The 15,193-nt window shown below is 43.9% G+C and overlaps 1 protein-coding gene across 1 annotated transcript in view; it reads right to left on the bottom strand.

The window, feature by feature from the left end:
- Positions 1-14,818, bottom strand: part of KDSR (3-ketodihydrosphingosine reductase) — a 41,182-nt gene extending 26,364 nt beyond the window's left edge. The window contains exon 1 of the mRNA XM_077353415.1: positions 14,561-14,818. Within this exon, the coding sequence (XP_077209530.1) occupies positions 14,561-14,689 (129 nt within the window). The 5' untranslated portion in view covers positions 14,690-14,818. The remainder of the gene's footprint in view (positions 1-14,560) is intronic.
- Positions 14,819-15,193: the final 375 nt, after the last annotated feature.

Genomic DNA, 15,193 nt, shown 5'->3' with positions numbered 1-15,193 from the left:
CTGGCGGCAGAGTGGCAGGGCAGTCCTGGTCATGTGACACGCTTGCCTTAAAGGAGAAGCCCCTAATTTCTCTCAACTTCTGTCGGTCCTGGATTTTTCCTCCCTCCTCTTCCTTTTTCGATCCTCTCCCCCTCCCCTCCAAGAAAAGAAAGAGGCTCCCTGCCTGGCTCCTCTCCCCCCTCCCTTCAAGAAAAGAAAGGCTTGGCTCCCCCCCTCCACCTTCTGAGCCTCCCTAACCACATGCAGAAGACTTTCCTGTTTCAATGGGGGGGGGGGAGAAGAATCGAGTTCAAAGCGATCTGAATTCAACAGGATTGACAATGGAATAAAGAAAGTAAGTGCAGACTCTGCCCAGGTCCTCAACTTCTATTTCACTCAGAAATTGGTCACCTAATACCACATCAATATGGACAAAAATAAGTAGGCCTGTCATAATAACAAGGTAGTCAGAACCTAGAAAAAAGGAATTGAAAGTGAAACCAAAGCTAGCTGCTCTTCCATTTGAGGCAGAAGAAAACTGAGCTGGAGGTTGTCCCACACAAGGAGACTGGAAGTGGAAAGAAGTTTGGTCCTGCCTCCCTGAGTGACTGGTGGGAAAACCTATTCAAGATGTCCCCTCCACCTCAGAAGGAGAATGAATTGTGGACCCCAAGTGCATGAACCATGGCATAGCATAGATTAGTTTTGAATACCAGAGGGGAATATGCTCAGCTATGATAAGACAAAAGTCAAAATGCTCTTGCCTATCTAACTCAATGAGAAATCAGAATACGCCCTTGATTCCTATCAAGGACCAAGATCCCAGTTTTAATGGGTACAATACTTTGGGAGGAGCTAGCATATGAATGGGAAACTTCTATACTGCAGTGTGCCCCAGATGGAGAAAGTGAAGATTAAGTAAATCACTCTAGAAGGCAGGAAGAGTTAGAAAGAGATCAAAGTTCCAATTTACCCAATACAAAAGAGCAACTCATGACGGCCATAAAAGTGTCAGTGGATCCACCAAACCCACCCAATAAGGAACCACCAATAAGACCTGAAACTGTGTCCATGGAGCAGGATTGGAGAATGGTGTATCAGTGATTTACCTAAAGGATGGGTGTCTCATGATCTGCTAGATCAGAGGCATCCTGTCAGGACTTCAGTTGTGGTGGGAAGGGGTTGGTTAGTGGCTCTAGTCTAAGGAAGCCTTGTTGTTGCTCATCTGTGTTAATTCACATTCTGCTGTTCTTTTGATCTTCTGCATGGACAAATGGCTAGAGTTCTATTGGCACAATGGTGCTGGGAACAGAGGTAGCTGGACTGTTTTCTACAGGCTCAACCTTCAGCACGGCACTGAAAGTTGTACCTGAGTGCAACAACTGGGCCATTTGTTTTCCTGAGAATGTAGCCAGCCTACCTTTTCCAAGTTATTTATTTAGATTTTTATACAGTCCTTTCTATATGGCCCAGGGCGGTTTACATGGAATGTTGTGGAAAACATAGATCATATATTAAATAACAGTCACAACATAACATATCAGTAACAGTTATAACAATAAATATAAGTTTAACAGTTTACTATTATTAATTCATGAACAATTTCAATAGATCAATACCTAGGAAGGTCAGAATCCTTCAGATTATGGAGGGTTTGGCTTGAGGGGGACTGTTGGATGTTTTTTAGGTCAGATTAGCCTCAGTTGAATGTATGGTGGAGGAGCTTCCTTTTGCAAGTCCTGTGGAATTCAACCAAGGCCAAGATCTCTTAAGGGAGTTTGTTCCACTAGGTGGGGGCCAGTACAGAGAAAGCTCTGGCCCTTGTTGAGGTCTGACATACTTCTTTAGGGCCAGGGATTACTAGCCAGTTGGCGGTGGCAGAGCATAGTGCTCTTTTGGGGATATAGGCAGAGAGATGGTCTCTCAGGTACACTGGGTTCAGACCACATATGGCCTTGAAGGTAATTACCAGAACCTTAAAGCCTAATCTAGAATTCAATTAAGCTTTCTCCAGGAATATTGATATCTTGTCCACAGCTTCCCCAGAAACACTAAGTACGAGACGAGGCAGAAGTTGCCAAGCTTCTGTGGATTCAGAGAGGGTTTTTAAATATTTTCATCCTTCCAGGAATTCTCCCGTTGAGAGGGAGAGGTTTATTTTTCCCAGAGAGGCCCATCTATTCTTAAGTCCACTGTTTTTAATGAGCCACGTTGGGCATGGATCTAGTGGGCAAGTGGTTGGCCTCATTGCTTTTAGAGTCCTGTCTACCTTAGCTAGTGAAAACCAACTCAGTGTTCTCTCCAAAGACAGCTAAGGGGCCTCTAGATTGTTTTCTGTGTTGAAAGTTGGAGGCAGGTTGCTGAGGAGAGTCAAGATTTTATCTGCGAAATGGCTCACAAATGCCTCACAGGTAATATCCAATTGGCTGTTTTGCCACCCTTCATCGAGGGCAGTAAGGGATCAAACTATCCTGAATAACTGAGCTGGGCATGAGTGTGCAGACACAATGCAAGTCAAGTAAAAGTTGCATTTCACTGACTTCACAGCTATCTCATATGCTCTCATCTGCATTCTATAAGACATTCTCGATTTTTAGTTGCGAGAATTCCTCCAAACTCACTCTAGTCGTCTCAATTCCCATTTCTTCCTGCAGAGCTCCTCGGTATACCAGGGAGATCACCTGAAATGGGGGAGGAGTTTCTGGGAGCTTTCTCAAAATGGAATTTGATCACTGACACTGTGGTATGGAAATGCAGAATATCAAACCGTCATGCCAAAATTTGCAACCATTTACATCTAGTAGCCTGAGAAGTACATGGGGCATATCTAGTGGAATACAATAAGAGAATTGTGCAGTTGGGAAACAAAACTGTTGAAATGTGAGGCTGAGAGAAGAAATGAGGAATTAAGGTATAGGTGGGCAGGTAGACAGAGAAGAAATACCTCAGAAGAAAGTATCTGGAAAGTTACAGGTGTAGGGGAACTGCCCCACCACAGAAGTCTCCAAAGCACTACCAATTTGACAATGAATGCAAAATGTTCATAACCTAATGACCATGGTATCAGAAATAGTACAAAGGGGAAGGGAAAGAGCAACAGAAAGATGTCCTCCAAGTCTAGAGACACTATGCGGATCAGGCTGACCTTCAAACAGATGTATGGAATATCAAATACCCTGGATATCCACAAGCCAGATCTTATGCAGTTCTAGTGAGTGAATCAGGAAACTTATGCCCATATCAGAAATATGGATACCCCAGGTTCGTCACAGCAACACCATGGAGGCCCATTCTCCAAGAGCTGCGCTGGCTGCCAGTCGAATTCCGGATCAGTCTTAAGATTCTGGCAATCACCTTTAAGGCCATAGGTGGTCTGGGCCCAGTGTGCCTGAGGGATTGCCTTTTTGCCTACACCCCTCAAAGAGCCTTGCGCTCCACTATCTCCAACTGCCTGGTCATCCCTGGCCCCAAGGAAGCTTGCTTGACCACAATCAGGGGGGCCTGAGCTTTTTCCATCCTGGTTCCCACCTGGTAGAACAAGCTCCCAAAGGAGATCAGGGCCCTAACAGAACTTGAGCAGATATGGTGATTATGGGATAAATTGATTGTCTAAAACTGCCCAATGCCTGAGAGTAGGGACCTATTGATTGGACACACTAATATCTGAATTAATGAATAAAGAAAATGAATAAATGATTAAATAAATATGCCATTACTGTTAGATCAGGGTTGCACTCAGCTCTAACATGTCAATAATTAAGCAAGCTACCTCATGAAGCAGTTTTGTCCAAGACAGACTACAGAGCAGACATTATGGATTCTTTCTTCAAAATCTGTCATGGTTCTTTTCAAATAATGTTTTCTAATAGTAATTAGTAGGTCTACTGCTCGCAGAGCACTATGAATAATACAAAGAAAAGCTGCAGATATATAGAAGTGTGTTGTCCTACTTTTATATGAAATGGAATCCATTACCCGCTACTGAGCATATGAAGACTACTTCCAGCCAAAACCCAGGGATAGAGGGAGAAGTTAACTGACTGCCTTAAAATCAAGGGTTAGAAATATGACAGCTAAAAACAGATATTAGTGTGTCCAATCAATGGGTCCCTACTCTCAGACATTAGCATTGGGCAGTTTTAGACAATCAACTTATCCCATAATCACCATATCTAGCAGAAAACTGGTTGGAATCCACAAACAAAAGAGGTTAACCAGGAGAGTTAGATTTAAGTCCAGTAGCCCCTTACAGGACAACAATACAATAAACCTTTATTGGCTTTAAAGGCCAACAACATTTTCAGGGTATAAGCGTTAGAGTCAAAACTCCCTTCACCAGATTCAGCTTTAATTCTCAAAAGGTGAAATATTTTGGAAATATTGTTGGTCCTTAATGTGCTACTGGACTCAAAATCTAGTTTTTGTATTGTAGACCAACACAGCTACCCTACTGTAGAATGGAGATAATTTAATAAAAAATATTTTACCTCCAAAATATTTTACCCTACTGACACCATCTACTCAGGAGTCTCTAATTATGGAAAAAAATGTTAACCAATTGTTCTAAAAAAAATGAGAATGAAATATGCTTCAAGTGTACAGAATATGTTGACAGCATAAAAAGGGGGAAGGGCAATATGCCTGTTGAAGCCTTTGATTGTTTAGGAAATTCTGGAAGTCCTTGATCTTAAAATTGTATCTCATCTCCCATGATTCCACAGGGGCTAGTCTGCATATAACAGGAACCTCTACACTCACGGTGCGGTTTAATGATCAAAAGAGATAATGATACAAAGTGATTTGAATACTTTTCTCAGAATGGTACAAATGTGATCTCCTTGAACGGGTCGGACAAGTTTCCTTTTATGAGATACAGATAGCTGTAGGGGTAGCACAAGCCAGATCTTCTCCCCACCAAGCTTTGGGCTTGGCCTTTCAGCAGCAGAATTTCTTCCATAAATTAAAGAGCATCTTTTGATCCAGCCCCATATTGGAGTCAGAGAACACACACAACCTTAAATAGTTCCAAAATAAAAGAAACTAGCTGTAGCCTCTACTTTCCAGTTATTAGGACAATAAACATTCTCACAACACTGTTCCTTTGGGGACAAGGTTTCAAGCCTATGTCCATAGCACTATTGAAGAACACCTGCTTACTCAAGCACCCTTTAAGGATTTAAGTCGTACAGTAAACCCACTTCCTGCTTTAATTTGTTTACCCTGAAGACTTGAAAGACAGACCCCAAAGGGACCTTGAAAAGTAAGCTCCCTCCATCCCTGGTCTTTTTTTCAATTTTTCTGTAGGAAGTATATAAAGAAATACAGGGAACACTGAAAAGGAATCCCCCATGAAATATTCTTTTTTATAATGAGAAAAATGCACCTTAAGACAAGTTGTTTCTTGTTAAAAACATACAGCATGAAAGAGTGAGATATTTTTCAATTTTTCAAATGGAAAAAACAGAGAATTCTGAGGAGCACAACAGAAGAAGAAAACCTCTTGTATTGTAGTGTAGACACATGGTACTTTCAATTTTTTGCTTAAATTTATGTAATTTTAGTAATAATCAACAGGTTATATGTGAAATGATAATACAGTATTAAAAGGAGCAGTGTTTTCAATGTTTTAAAGTTTAACTGAAATAAATAGTCCTCCCTATTGTGACATTATGAAAGAGGTTATGTCTAAACAACACCTTTTCTTTTTACTATAAAATTTTTACTATAAAATTTGTTTTCTACCTTCGACAGTTACTTGCTCCTAATTCTCAAATGGCAAAATCAAAGATTCACTAGTCCTGGTAGCACAGAGTATAGCAGTTTGAAAACCTTTGTGAAGTACTGGCAATCTACACACTTTTCTTGGATGCTTTAGGATGCTTTGGGCTGATCCTGCGTTGAGCAGGGGGTTGGACTAGATGGCCTGTATGGCCCCTTCCAACTCTATGATTGATATTTGCAATTTCCTTCACAGGAAAAAAAAAGATATTTATACTATTAAATTTTAAAAATATACCAAGCTGACGGTTAGATACTTATTGTGAAGAGTCCTTCTCCTCGGAGGGGAAAATGAGGACATCCTCTGGGTGATTTGTACCATCTGTGTATCTGAGAGACCACCTTCCTGCCTATACCCCCAACTGGCTGCAGATCCCTGGCCCCAGAGAAGTACGTCGGACCTCAACAAGGGCCAGAGCTTTCTTGGTCCTGGCCCCCACCTGGTGGAACGAGCTCCCTGAGGAAATCAGAGCCCTGCCCGAACTTCCAGCGTTCCGCAGGGCCTGTAAGAGGGAGCTCTTCCACCAGGCATTTGCTTGAGGCCGACCGACTCAGAACACCTGCTGGTCCCCCCCAGACGCCTGCCCATGACTCTCCCAAAGTTACTGTTAATTATTATTATATTATAATCGTGGTTTGTAATCTTTGATGTTTTTTGAAAGTTGTTTTGATGTTATAGTCTGCATAATGTTTCATGTAAGTTATAATGTTCTGTGTAAATCGCCCAGAGCTGCAAAGAAATGGGCGGTATAGAAATCTAAATAAATAAATAAATTCCATCACGGAGGCAGGACTTATTAAAATTCTTCTTCCTGTTTGAATCTGGTAGGATTCACCCAGGTTCTTATCAATAACTCCAGCAGCTTCTACACCTACACTATTAAACTTTTACCCATTCAGCAGATAAGAAGAAATAGAATTAGTGAACATATATAACAGATACATATGGCAGCTATGGCAGAATGAACCGGGGCTACTGAATTCTTCTTGCTTCTCTCTTTTTGCTTTGATTCCTTTTCTGTTTTGTTCTTTCAACAATGATGTGGGAGGGATGAGGATGTCCTCTTTTTTCCCCTCAGAAAATGACTCTTCACAGTAAGTAGCTAATTGTCATTCTCCCTGAGGGGGTGAGGACATCCTCTGGGAACTCCCTGCGTTGCTAACTCTTTTCGTGTTGAAAACCATGGCCTTCTTGGTCAGAAGGGCGCTATTACAATTATCTCTGCTCTAAGCCGAATTATTCTTTTTAACAATACAAGTAGGATCGGTAATAGCAGTAAAGCATAAAGTGGTGTTTCTGGTCACGCCATCAGCGCATTGGTCGCTTTAGCCTGTGTATAATAGCACTGTGTCATGAATCTCAGTTTGCCTATTTGAGATTGATGCAAATCTGTGGCATCCCTAACCAGTTTGTGATCCACCGGAACACTTCCTTGGTTAGCTGCCACTCTGCTTCTGAAACTGTCGTCCTGCTCAGCCAATCGGCTGTCACTTTCTTTCCCTTTTATTGCTCTTATGGGCTTGAGATTCTTCTTCACCCACAGTAATACTCTCCAGGCCTCGTTGTGTAGGTTCACGAACCTGGACTCCCCCCTTGATTTTTTATGTAGGCCTTCCTACCATGTTTTCTGTTCATATTAGGACATCCTTCTACTGCAATCATTGTGCGAACTGCATCAAAGCCAAAAACATTGCTCTCATTTCCAATATGTTGATTGGCAATCTGCTTTCTGTTTGGGACCATGACCCTGTCTGGTTTGTCTCTCTACTGAAGTTCCTCAGCCTGTTAGACTGGCATCTATAAACACCTCTATCAGTTCTAACCCTTTTAACGTCTTCCCCTGTGAAAGATTCACCTTCTTTGTCCACCACTGCAAGCTTTTAACACTGCTGGCAACTTTAGCCTTTTTACTTCCTTGTTCATGATTGCCTCCTGAAGAGGTCTGAGAAACCTTTGTAATGCTTTGAATATAATCTTCTCCACACTACTGTGTCTAGAGTAGAGATCATGAGTCCCATCAGAGCTGCCAGCTCCATCTGCAATGACATCTGGCTGTGTGTTACTACTGCGGCCACTCTTGTGATCTTTTCTATCTTTTTCTGGGTCAGGAACAATTGTGTGTGTTGCGTGTCTATCAACACTCCTAAATGTTCCAACTCCTGAAATACTTTCATTGTGAGTTCTATGTCTTTCTGTGCTCTGCCTACTGAGGGTGCTCTTATTAACAAGTTGTTTTCTTCCACTGCAGACTGCTTAATATGTAATGCTGTCATACACCTCTCCAGTAAATATTGGTAGTCATCTGGGCTGAAAAATCTTTTATATTGTTCTGGTAATTCCATTTCCTCCACAATTTCTTCATCAGATAAAAATTCCTGATTCCCTTTTGAGGATCCCTTTCTGTCTGATTGTATGCTGTCTCTATAATACACCCATTTTGGGGCTGCCTTAAGTCCTCCAATACCTCTCTTGCTAGTCTCCCTGTTCACCGACTTAGCTGCAGCCTGGTGATGGGGATCTGCTGCACCTCCCCCCCCATATGCTCATGGGGTATATATGAGTGCTTCTTTCTCTTAATTAATCTCTGCTTTGACCATTTTTATTATTTTCTGTACCAAGGAGTCAGAAATATCTTTTTGCCTGAAGGCACTTACTGTATCTTCCTCCTCCAAAGGACTGTCATTAAGGGCATGTTGTTGCTCCACCAGATCCAAAATGGATGCTGTCTTTTTTTGGCGCACTTTTTAGAGTGCTGGCTTCCCTGGTTGGTCTTTCTCATCTCTGTCTCTTTGCCACCATTTGAGGAGCCTCTTTGTTGTCCGGGGAAGGATGGTCTGAGAGGACACTCCGGCTGATTTCGCTGCTTCTCCCTCAATCACTGGAGCCTCCATTTCCATTTCCAAGAAGAGAACACCTTCTGAGCCTCCACTCTGCCTGCCACTCTGCTGCCTGAGCCCCTAGAGTCTTAAAATGGCCGCATGCTCCTTTGTTTCTCAGAGACTGTGTCTTTACAGGCTTGTCTTTCCCCAGTCTCCTGCTGCCTTGAATCACCAGAAATGGCATACAACCAGAAAATTCATAGTTTAGATACAGATAGGATAGAATTTAGATAAGGATTAGACTAGAAATATAGATTAGAAATAGAAGATAGGCTGCCCACTACCTGACTAGCTATCTTCCTGTGCGAGGCAGGAAATGAACTGAGTTTGGGTGACTCCCACTGGACTCAAACAGGAAGAAGAATTTTAATAAGTCCTGCCTCCCTGATGGAATGGTAGAAATCACCCAGAAGATGTCCTCGCCCCCTCAGAGGGAGAAAGTACAATTTCATATGCTTAATACATTCTAATTAATGCATGTCATATTGCTACATCAGAAAAAGAGGTTTTAGGTTGATGGAAAAGATCCTATAATATTTTCCGCAAATATTCACAGAATTATAGAATAGAGTCCTAGATCCTTTTCACCTTTTCACACTTGCTATTGCCAAGAAAAGTCTCCCTCATCCTATATTGATGTATTTGGTTTTTCCTACCTAAACGCAGAACTTTACATTTGTCCCTATTGAACTTCATTTTATTCAGTTTAGCCCACTTCTCGAGCCTATCAAGATCCTCCTGTATTTTGATTCTGTCTTTGATTGTGTTTGCTACCCCTCCCAGTTTAGTATTGTCTGCAAATTCCTTTTTATTTAAACGGAAAAAGAACTTTCCCTCCCAACAAAGCTTCCACATTTTCAGAAATTTTACATCTCAAACCATCCCTTGTATTCACTGTCAGTGAGATATATGCAGCTTGCAAAGTAATGAGCCCCAAGATGATCTTATTGTCATTTTTCAGTTTCATCTTTCTCCCTAAAATCCACTTCTCCCACATGCCAGGTACTTTCTTAATGCTTACAGTGGGGGGGGGGGGACTCTTATCCAAATAAGATGTAGCATGTGTCATATTTCTATATGGGCATTTGAAGCCTGGAGGGGGGAAGCTTGGGCTTTATTTGAAAGAGTACTAATACATGTTTAGCAATAGTAGAACAGTGGTGACAAAAGCAAACAATTTTCTCATGACTCAAAACACCTGCTTCTAGCAAAACAGATTAGCACCAATTATCTAGGAACAAAAACAAATATGGCAAAGGTTTCTCCAGCCTTGCTATTAATACAATCAAAGCTTCAGTTAAAATGCCTAAGGCATGCCTGTGGCAGAGATTTCAGCTATACATCCAACCTTCAGAAATACTAGCAAACTAGTTCAGCATTCAAAGCACAAGGCTACTTTCGCAATCCCCAGTGCTCTCAGGGCAATAGAAGAGACTTCAATTTCCAAGGCTCCAAAATCTGATTGGTTGGGGCCAGGCCAATCTGCCCTAGTAATTTTTTCTTCTGACGTAAAAGATATAAACACTGATCTGCCTTAAGAATAACACGCATTTTTGAAGGGGGCAAAATCACTTGAGAAATTTTTAAAACATTGAAGGCTTTAAGGAAGGTGTCATGAGATTCTTCCCTTGACAGCCCTACACACAACAGACTATATAGCCCAAAGGTCCACTACATGGATGACAACCCTTCTGGGCTGGCCACATGGAAGATACAGTGGGTATTCTGCTTTAGAACAGGCATCAGGCAACTGGATGGTACATGTTTAGGAGCACCCCATGGCAAAATTTCCACACCTGAAGCCAATGATTAGGAAGCATCAGAAGGCCAGAATATTTAGAAGGTTTATGCCCCGTTCTAGAAAAACTGCTTGAGATGACATACAACACATAAAATGACATCAGTTCAAAACAACCAAGTCAATAAAACTAAGTAAAGAAATCTCAAGCCAGCAGCCAGAAAATGAGCATTATAAAAAGACTGGGGATGGGGATTTGAGGCAACTGCTGAAAGTAGATTGCTTTCACTTTCTTTGTCCCATTCTTTTGCACACAGATATGAGAAAAACCGCTTGTTTCTGAGGCTGACGAAGGCTGTGTTACAGGGATGTTTTGGACTGAGGTTTATTAATATTGTTGTGGAGGCATTATTATGTAACAGTTGGGTGAAGGGAAGTAGTAATCGATCATACTATCTGCTCCCCACCCCCAGCAACTACAGCAGATGCTGAAGACTTCCATTACAGCAGTGGTTCTCAACCTGGGGGTCAGGACCCCTTTGGGGTTTGAACGACACTTTCACAGGGGTCGCGGCAGAGCAAGCAGCTTGGCTGGGGGGTGCCATCCACACAACACTCTTGCGAGGTAGATTGAGATAGAGTGTTCATCTGTCTGGAGCAGCAGAAAGAGCGAGATCGGCGTGGTGGGACAAGAGGCAGAACTGAACTGAGAAACCCCGGGGGGGGGGGGGGGGGGAAACAGTTTATATATGATCACACCATTGGTCAGTTTCAGTTTAATTTCTGTGAAAGAACACTTGCATAATTTTATGGTTGGTGGTCACCACTACATGAGGAACTGTATTAAAGGAAGGTTGAGAACCACTACATTACAGAACTGAAAAGAAGATATGGTGGCTTGGGGGGAATGCTCTACCTCCAGTTTTTGTGGGAGCACTTAGTAATCCTTTACAAGTTCTGAACAAGGGAGACAGACAGTGAATAAGCCATGAAAGACAGTGGATTGGGTGTAGGCAAAAAAGTGTCACTCAGTGCTTACCACCCATTCAGTGCAGCAGTCCTGCCCTTGAGTGTCTGCTCCTCCAACCGGCTTGCCTGTCTGTCCAGCAGCCAGCCAATCATCTTCTGTCCCCCACCCCTGACCACCCCCTCCTCCTTCCACTTCCCTCCAAGGTTCAGAGGCTGCAGATCCCTGCTGCGTGAGAGCTGCCCCTACCAGTGAATTCCCTGCCCAGGGGGCCTCCAGTCTGCACCCTTTCCTGGGGGCAGGGAGAGGCCATCTACAGAGTTCTTCCACCCCACCTCCACATCTAGGGCCTGTTGTATTTCTGAATGCAACGGGCTTGGCCCATAGTGAGATTATAATACCAATCTATATAAACAAGAAATTCTGGGTTGTTTCAGTCACATGCCTCTTACTAGTAGCAATGATGTTGTAGGTGCTGCTGGAAAGTGCAGAGCCCATGCAGAAAGATAGCCAACAGTGCAATCCTGAGCAGGGATATTCCAGATGTTAACCGGCTTCGACTAGCTCAATAATCCTCAGAACTGAATAGTTATAGCGACAGTTTTATCATTTTATGGAAGATAGACAGATACAGAGTGTTCATTTTGTATGAGCTATATGAGGCTAACATTATGTATGAGCCATATGTGGCTAACTATGTATGAGACTAACAGAAAAGGAATGCAAAACAAGTATATGACCTTGTTGGCATCTCTATGGTGGTAGAAAGTGATGTCAATTCACAGTTGACATATTGCGACCTTGTAGAGTTTTCAAGATATGTGACATCCAGAGGTGTTTTGCCATTGGCTGCCTCCAAGACACAACCCTAGTATTCTTTGGAGGTCTTCCATCCTAATATCACCCAGGACTGACCTTGATTAGCTTCCAAAATCTGACAAGTTTGGGCGAGCCTAGGATATCCAGGTCAGGACCATAATCTCCCTGGAGGTAGATTTATATCTTAAGTGGAACTCTGTCTCCAAACAAGATAGGACAGGTCATACGCTGGTATTTTTCGAGTGACTATTTCATGTAGATTGTCAGAAAGGTTCAAAGCTTTGCCAGCAGGAATTCCTGAGACAGCAAGTATTTAAAAGGGAATAGGATATATTATTTTGTGTACAAATCAAATCTTTATATTCTGTTCAGACTAACAGAGAGAATTGAGGACTACTACTTAGGTTTCTATGTACACAAAACAACCTTTACTATCATATGTCCACCCAGAAAGCCTTGCCTTTAATACAGAATAATCCAAACAACTTCCTCCTACAGGCTATTGCAGTTTTACATAAACAGCAATCTACACTCAAGAATAACCATATGACAAAGGATGCAGAATATTTATAGGCCTTCTAATTCCTAAGCAAGACTGAAAATAGGAGGTGAGAAGATTTTAAAGTGTTTAGACCTTGGATAAATTATGAGCTTTTTAAATATTTATATAGCATGGTAAGAATAAAACTGCTTTCCATCTTCTCCCAACTCTCTGGGGCATGCAGAGAGTTGCACAAGACAATTAGAAAAATGGAGCTAAAGAAGCACAGCCTAATCCAAACACCTTTTTCAGCAGCAGAAATCTACATGTGATGATCGAGCAAACACGCCCCCCCCCCTTCATCACACAGATAATAGCAAATATATGAGTTTCCTCCTCCCTCCTTCTTAAGATGTGAGGGAACCAGCCCCCATTGTGTTTGATAGACAAGGAGGAAATCACGAGGTGGGGAAAAAACTACAAGTTTACTCCAACACCATACTATTTCCACCCAGTAAATTATTATAGTCATAAATTACTTTGGTATCCATTGGACTAGAGATGGAAGGAGGGGAACTATGAAAATAAAGTGGCTGAAGAGGGCTAGAACTCAGTTAAAAACAACATAATGGAAACCCTAGGTCTGAGCCAGGTCACACTTGAACGTAGGTGCCACAAACCCTATTCTCCCATTCATGGAGAGAGAGTTCATCTGCATACCAGTTTGCAGAGCCAGTTTGGTGTAGTGGTTAGGAGTGCGGACTTCTAATCTGGCATGCCGGGTTCGATTCTGTGCTCCCCCACATGCAGCCAGGTGGGTGACCTTGGGCTCCCCACAGCACTGATAAAACTGTTCTGACCGAGCAGGAATATCAGGGCTCTCTCAGCCTCACCCGCCTCACAGGGTGTCTGTTGTGGGGAGAGGAAAGGGAAGGCGATTGTAAGCCACTTTGAGCCTCCTTTGGGTAGGGAAAAGTGGCATATAAGAACCAACTCTTCTTCATACTAGGCTGGTGCTAGAGACCAGTCCCTTAGCCGAGAGGTAGTCAACCTGTGGTCCTCCAGATGTCCATGGACTACAATTCCCATGAGCCCCTGCCAGCAAATGCTGGCAGGGGTTCATGGGAATTGTAGTCCATGGACATCTGGAGGACCACAGGTTGACTACCCCTGCCTTAGCCTTCATTAAAACACCCCACAGAAACAAACTTACATCCTCCTGACATTGTACAACCCTCACATGCCTCCTTAAGATTGACTGGCCATACCCATTCATGCACAAAGCTTCAAGCAACCCTGCAGGCAAGAGTTGTTTTTTCTTATCACAGGTTTCTATAGTTTGAACAAGGCGCTATGTAAACCTACAGGCAATGTAACGCTCACCTTAATTAGCTTACCATAGATACTTTATAGCTATCTCCCAAAAAATCAATTCAACGAGAAGTTTGTCCCACGGTTAAAACAAATGGGAAAGGGAGTTCGCAAGCGCAAATGAACGCAAAACAGGGGAAAAAAACATATATACCCTATTCTCCGTTGCCTCTTGCTCAAAAAATAAAAAGAGGAAATATAAGGATAGATTAAGCGAATTTGTTTACTTTAGGCTAGGCATTGTTCTTTACATCTCTTGTAAATACTTGGTTACCGGGGGGGGGGGGGGAAGGGGACAGCCACAAATTTCGCCCAGGTTGGATAATGCATTTCAAGGCACTTCCGAGGTAGGTTTCCCTGTTTTGCACGGGGAACCCCAGCAGCAAAAGCGCACTGTCGGGGGAGCTATTTTAAAAAGAAGATGCAAAAGCAAAGCAAGTGGCGAGCCAGTTAAGGACAAGGGATGGACGGGGAGAGGGGACGAGACCTAGACGGCTGCCCCCCCGGTCCCTCCGCACCCGCAGCCCGCCCGCCCGGCCGCCCTCACCACGACGTGCGCGCCCGACAGCGCGAGCGGCTTGGGGCTGGCCAGCAGCGACGCGACGTAGAGCAACATGAGGAAGGCCGAGATGAGGGCGACCCCGCCGGCAGCCAACAGCAGAACGGCCCAGGGCATCTCTGGAAGGCGCCGCCGACAGACGCTCCACCGAAGACGGACGGGGCAAAGAGGACCTCCGCCCGGCTGCCTCTCCCGCTGCCCGACTGACCCGGTCAGCCCTCAGACGCCTACCCGAGCCGAGAAGGGGAAGCCGCGAGGGCGGGGCCAAGCCGCCGGCGACCCCTATTGGTCTCTGCCTGACGGAGGGGAGAACCGATTGGCTGCCGCCGCGGGGAGGGAGAAAATAGGATCCGAGAAAAGTGACGTCTTCGCGCGCCGATTGGCCGCCCGTGGCGCCTAGATGACTGGCGGGGGCGGGCGGAGCGGGACAGTTGAGCGCGGCGCCCGCCGGCCGCCTGACTGACTGGCCGGGGGGGAGGGGAGGAGGCTCGTGAGGAGAATCGTGAGGAGAATTGGCGGGCTCTTGGCCGCGCGGCCGCCGTCAGACTGGCGAAGGGGAAGAGTAAAACAGAGGCATCGCCCTAAAGCAGCCTTTTTTTCAACCTTTCGACCGTGGAGGGA

Source organism: Paroedura picta, chromosome 9 (genome assembly GCF_049243985.1).
Source record: "Paroedura picta isolate Pp20150507F chromosome 9, Ppicta_v3.0, whole genome shotgun sequence".
Taxonomy (NCBI): Eukaryota; Metazoa; Chordata; class Lepidosauria; order Squamata; family Gekkonidae; genus Paroedura; species Paroedura picta.
This window is presented reverse-complemented; position numbering and strand designations above follow the sequence as displayed.